The sequence below is a fragment of the Moschus berezovskii genome, chromosome 6, assembly GCF_049115385.1.
Source record: "Moschus berezovskii isolate FMDL1 chromosome 6, NW_MosBer_1.0, whole genome shotgun sequence".
In the NCBI taxonomy this organism is placed as follows: Eukaryota; Metazoa; Chordata; class Mammalia; order Artiodactyla; family Moschidae; genus Moschus; species Moschus berezovskii.
In genome coordinates this window covers 64,461,759-64,467,758 of record NC_142465.1, presented here as the reverse complement: position 1 = coordinate 64,467,758, position 6,000 = coordinate 64,461,759, and the positions used below count along the sequence as shown (strand labels likewise).

The 6,000-nt window shown below is 41.4% G+C and overlaps 1 protein-coding gene across 2 annotated transcripts in view; it reads right to left on the bottom strand.

Moving 5' to 3' along the window:
* Positions 1-442: 442 nt before the first annotated feature.
* The window catches only part of TESPA1 (thymocyte expressed, positive selection associated 1), a 41,179-nt gene continuing 35,621 nt past the window's right edge, over positions 443-6,000 (bottom strand). For both annotated transcript variants that reach the window (XM_055396303.2, XM_088837121.1), the window contains exon 11: positions 443-1,528. In XM_055396303.2, coding sequence (XP_055252278.2) covers positions 1,317-1,528 — 212 coding nt within the window. In that variant the 3' untranslated portion in view covers positions 443-1,316. The remainder of the gene's footprint in view (positions 1,529-6,000) is intronic.

Genomic DNA, 6,000 nt, shown 5'->3' with positions numbered 1-6,000 from the left:
AATCAGAAAGAGAAAAATATAGTATATTAATGTGTATATATGGAATCTAGAAAAATAGTACTGATGAACATATTTACAGAGAACAAATGGAGATGCAGAGTAGAGAATGGACTGGTGGACACAGCGGGGGAAGGACAGGGTAGGACAAATTGAGAAAGTAGCGTATATACATGTACATGTATATACATATACACACTATCATGTGTAAAACAGGTAACTAGCAGGAAGCTGCTGTATAATATAGGGAGCCCAGCCTGGTGCTCTGTGATGACCTAGAGGAGCGGAATGCAGTGGGGGAGGATAAAGAGGGAGGGATATATATATATATATAAATTATGACTAATTTTCATTGATGTATGGCTGAGAACACCACAACACTGTGAAGCAATTATCCTCCAATTAAAAAAACTAAAAATAAAAAAGAAGAAAAACAGGACGTTGGTATGGTGGAAGACTTCCTGGAATTTAATTGGGAGCACAGAGGGATGAGTAGAGGCTCCGAGGGAATCTCACTGTAGATTGCACCAAGGTTTCAGAGCCTGAAAGTGGGAATTGTCTTTCCTCATTTAGCTTGAGCCTTTTGAGAGTATTCCAGTAGCACCCTTGTTTCTCAAATTTGATTATCCTTAAATCTACTAACTGCCCTAGGCAGTGTCAAAGCTTGAGAGAAAATTCTTTGTCCAGGTTCAGTTCAGTTCAGTTCAGTCGCTCAGTTGTGTCTGACTCTTTGCGACCCCGTGAATCACAGCATGCCAGGCCTCCCTGTCCATCACCAGCTCCCGGAGTTCAACCAAACTCATATGCATCGAGTCGGTGATGCCATCCAGCCATCTCATCCTCTGTCGTCCCCTTCTCCTCCTGCCCCCAATCCCTCCCAGCATCAGAGTCTTTTCCAATGAGTCAACTCTTCGCATGAGGTGGCCAAAGTATTGGAGTTTCAGCTTTAGCATCAGTCCTTCTAATGAACACCCAGACCGATCTCCTCTAGGATGGACTGGTTGGATCTCCTTGCAGTCCAAGGGACACTCAAGAGATTTCTCCAGCACCACAGTTCAAAAGCATCAATTCTTCGGAGCTCAGTTTTCTTCACAGTCCAACTCTCACATCCATACATAACCACTGGAAAAACCATAGCCTTGACTAGACGGACCTTTGTTGGCAAAGTAATGTCTCTGCTTTTTAATATGCTGTCCAGGTTACCACTGTCTATATCGTATAGATCATGTATTCTAATACCCACATATAAAAACCAAAGTGCAGAGAAATGAAGTGACTGTTTAAGGTCTATATCTCTGTGCATGCCCTTCATGACAGTATCAGGATGGAGATTCCAAGTCTCTCACTCCGGTCTTCTGTCTGGTGTACCATCTTGCTTTTCTCTTATTGAGGTCAGGAGTTTGCAGGGCCAGGGAGCAGGAGCTGGATATTGGAGGCTGTAGAGCCTCCTGTGAGAAGAGGTGGGAATTAGGCTCTTCTGTGAAGTCACTGCTGTCAGAGAATATGCTGTGGTTGTGGTGGTGGTGAAAGCCTGGAATGGAAATTTAAAAGAAATACATCATGCTTTTTAAAAAAACTGAAGTATAGGTAATTTACAAATGTTGTGTTAGCCTCAGGTGTACAGCAGAGTAATGCAATTATATGTGTGCTTAGTCGCTTAGTCGTGTACGACTCTTTGCAACCCCATGGACCATAGCCCACCAGGCTCCTCTATCTATTCACGGGGATTCTCCAGGCAAGAATACTGGAGTGAGTTGCCATGCCCTCCGCCAGGGAATCTTCCCAACCCAGGGATCAAACCCAGGTCTCCTGCATTGCAGGAGGATTCTTTACCACTGAATCATCTGTGGAAGCCCACACAGATGAATTCTTTTTATTCTTTTACATATAGATTATTACAAGATTTTGAATATATTTGTCTGTGCTATACAACAAGACCTTGTTGTTTATCTGTTTTATATATAGTATAGTGTGTATTGGGCTTCCCAGGTGGTGCTAGTGGTAAAGAATTTGCCTGCCAATGCAGGAGACGCAAGAACTGGTTCAGTCCCTGGGTCATGAAGATCCCTTGGACTAGGAAATGACAAACCCATTCCAGTATTCTTGCCTGGAAAATTCCATAGACAGAGGAACTTGGCGGGCTACAGTCCATGAGGCTGCAAAGTCAAATACAACTGAGCAACTGAGCATACACACATAGTGTGTATCTGTTAATCCTAGACTCCTAAATTACCTCTCCTGCTCCTTCACTACTGCTTTTGGTAACCGTAAGATTGCTTTCTATATCTGTGAGTTTCTGTTTTGTAAGTTTTTTTGTATCACTTTTAAGATTCCACATATAAATGATAGCATATGATATTTGTCTTTCTCTTTCTGACTTATTTCAATTAGTATGATAATTTCTAGATCCATACATGTTGCTGCAAATGTCATTATTTCATTCTTTTTAATGGCTGAGTAATATTTCACTGTGTATATATACCATATGTTTTTAATTTATTCATCTGTCCATGTATATTTAGGCTGCTTTCATGTTTTGGCTTCCCATGTGGCACTAGTGGTAAAGAACCTGCCTGCCAATGAAGGAGACATAAAAGATGCAGATTCAATCCCCGGGTCAGGAAGATCCCCTGGAGAAGGAAATGGCAACACATTCCAGTATTCTTGCCTGAAGAATCCCATGGACAGAGGAGCCTGGCTACGGTGCACAGCATTGTAGAGAGTCAGACACAACTGAAGCGACTTAGCAGGTATGCATGTGTTGGCTATTGTAAATAGTGCCATTGGGGTGCATGTATTGTCTTGAATTAGAGTTTTCTCTAGGTATATACCCAGAAGTAGGATTGCTTGATCATATAGTAATACTGTTTTTAGTTTTTAAAGGAACCTCCTTACTTTTCCATAGCAGCTGCACCAATTTGCACCACCAACAGTATAGGAGGGTTCCCTCTTATCCACACCCTTTCCAGCATTTATTTGTACTTTTTGATGGTGGCCATTCTGACCCACATGAGGTGATATCTCACTAAACTGTGGTGCTGGAGAAGACTCTTGAGAGTCCCTTGGACTGCAAGGAGATCTAACCAGTCCATTCTAAAGGAGATCAATCCTGGGTGTTCATTGGAAGGACTGATGCTAAAGCTGAAACTCCAATACTTTGGCCACCTCATGCAACGAGTTGACTCACTGGAAAAGACTCTGATGCTGGGAAAGGTTGGGGGCGGGAGGAGAAGGGGACGACAGAGGATGAGATGGCTGCATGGTATCACCGACTCTGTGGACATGAGTTTGAGTGAACTCTGGGAGTTGGTGATGGACAGGGAGGCCTGGCGTGCTGTGATTCATGGGGTCGCGGAGAGTCGGACATGACTGAGCGACTGAACTGAACTGAACTGAACTGAATAATTAGCAATGTTGAGCAGCTTTTTATGTCTTTGGAGAAATGTCTATTTAGGTCTTCTGCTCATTTTTGATTGGGTTGTTTGTCACATCATGTATTTTTGAGACAACTGTAGGTACTGGGTTGGTAGAAACTTGCATACCGTACCTGGGGAAATGTTTCTTGCTACTACAAGTGATCTTTAAAGATATTTGCAGCAGCAGCAGTGACATCAAAGAGTCATGTGACTTAGACTTTCTATTCAACTCAATGTTTAGAGTTATGAAAAGTTTACCTATACTTTTATGCTTATTCTTTTGTATAGATTACTGAGCACTGCTGGAGAAAATGACAAAACCATTGCCAATCCATGTTTGGCGACTTGAGTTGAGCCCTAACATTATTCCCCAATTCAACTACTAATATATGTTTCTATTCTTCTTGTCCTTTCTCCATAGTGGTGATCTCAAACCTTTATGATCCTTCTCAGATTTCCTGCCTCACGCTTTTAATGATGACCTGACAGGAAAAAGGGAGAAAAGAGTGAGCATACATTTCTTGACTTCCTCTCCAGATGACCAGTGTAACTAGTCACGCCTGTCCTTTTTCATTTCCTCTCATCTCAAAGATCTGTACCTTGGTCCCTGGCTAAACCCTCCAAAAGTGCTTTGGATCTCAGCTCATTCCCACTCTCCACTGACCTCACATCATCATTTCCCTACCCTCCTGAACCATGGTCCCCGACACTCTACTGATCCTTTTCCTCCAGCAAATATACATGCTTAAAACTTCATCATCCTAGGGGGAAAAAAACACAAAACACTCCTTAGAGACTCTTGACCCTTTTACCTACTTTGCTTGCATAATTTCCTATTCATTTCTCACATTAATATTATAAAGCCCTGTCACACAAATAAAAATACTCTTATCAAGTTTCCTAATCATTTTCTAGTGGAAAATCTAGTGGTATAATTGCACTGTCTTTCCTACTGGATATTTTATGACATATGTTACTGAACACTACACCCCGCTTCTTGAAACATTATTTTTGTTGTTGTTGTTCAGCCGCTCAGTTGTGTCCAATGTTTTGTGGCTCCATGGACTGCAGCACACCAGGCTTCCCTGTCCTTCACCATCTCCTAGAGCTTGCTCAAACTCATGTCCAGTAAGTCGGTGATGCCATCCAACCATCTCATCCTCTGTCTCCCCCTTCTCCTCCTGCCTTCAATCTTTCCCAGCATCAGGGGCTTTTATAATGAGTCAGCTCTTTGCATCAGGTGGCCAAATATTGGAGTTTCAGCTTCAGCATCAGTCCTTCCAATGGATATTCAGAGTTGATTTCCTTTCTAAAGTTATTGTGTTTCATTGAGTCTGATAAGCTATTGTTCATAAGGCTTATAATTATTTTCAAGGAGGCAAGTATAGGTGTGTGTGTGTGTGTGTGTGTGACAAAACTATATCTTACAATTACATTGGCTGACAATGCCAATTGTTAGACTCATTCTATTTCAGACATATTCAAATACAGAAAAATGTGCATCTTAGAATAAGTGAAATACAGCATCTCTAACCACAATAACTCCTCCTGTAATGAAATCCTATCATCCTAGCAGAAAATAGAATCTATTACTTATTTGAAATGTGTAACTCCAGAAACTGCCTCTCTGGCAAAGCAATTCCAGTCTTTCTGTATACCTGACATCTAGGCAAAGATGGGACATGTTTGAGAGAGGAACTGATGTACTGGGTATTTCATGAATTGTGTAGAAAAGTATAGTCATATAGATTCTGCACAGCCTGCTTTGCTGGACATGTTGGCATTATTTTTTGCTTGTGTGAGGCTGACATCTGCTGGACAAGTAACACTTGATCAGAGCTTTGTATTTTAGAGTAAATTAAAATTTTTGGCAGTGAAGCTTAGCTGTGGTGCATATACTCCACGTTTTCTATTTGAATTTGGTAAGTTTGGCAGTTAATTTTCTCTTCAAATTTTGTATGCTGTGTCTAAGTGAGCTTTAGAATGAGCATGCCCTTGGGGCATCTTTAATATGTGAGGATAAAGCCCTTTAATTAAACTAGTTGTTCTTAACCCTCACCAGGTGCCAGAATCACTGTCTGTGATAGACTGTTTATAAACATGGCCAGAACAACCCTCCCATTCCACATGCCTTTTCACAGTGTGACTTCGCCACTCCTATTAAAAAAGTAAAGTATCTTTTCCTTCCTTTTGAATCTAGATTGGCTTTGCAATTTAATTTGAGCATTAACATGTGGTTGAAGGGGCATTGTGCAACTTACAACATATCCTTAAAAAGAGGCATTGCATCTTCAGTTTTTGCTGAACATTCTTCAGTTAAGACTACTGAAGAATGACTCAACCCCCATGGAGAGAGTACCTGGCTGACAGTGAGCACCAAGATTCAGTACCAAGGTCAGCACCATTAGGGCTAGCCCACTTTTGCCCAGGTCCAGCCCAGTCAACTAGCCAAAAGCAGTTGCATAAGTGAAACCAGATGAGACAAGCAGAAGAATCCCCCCAGCAAACCCACAAAATAGAAATAATCAGTAAGTTTTTCTTTAAGTCACTACATTTTGGGTGGTTTATTATACAGCAATAGATGATT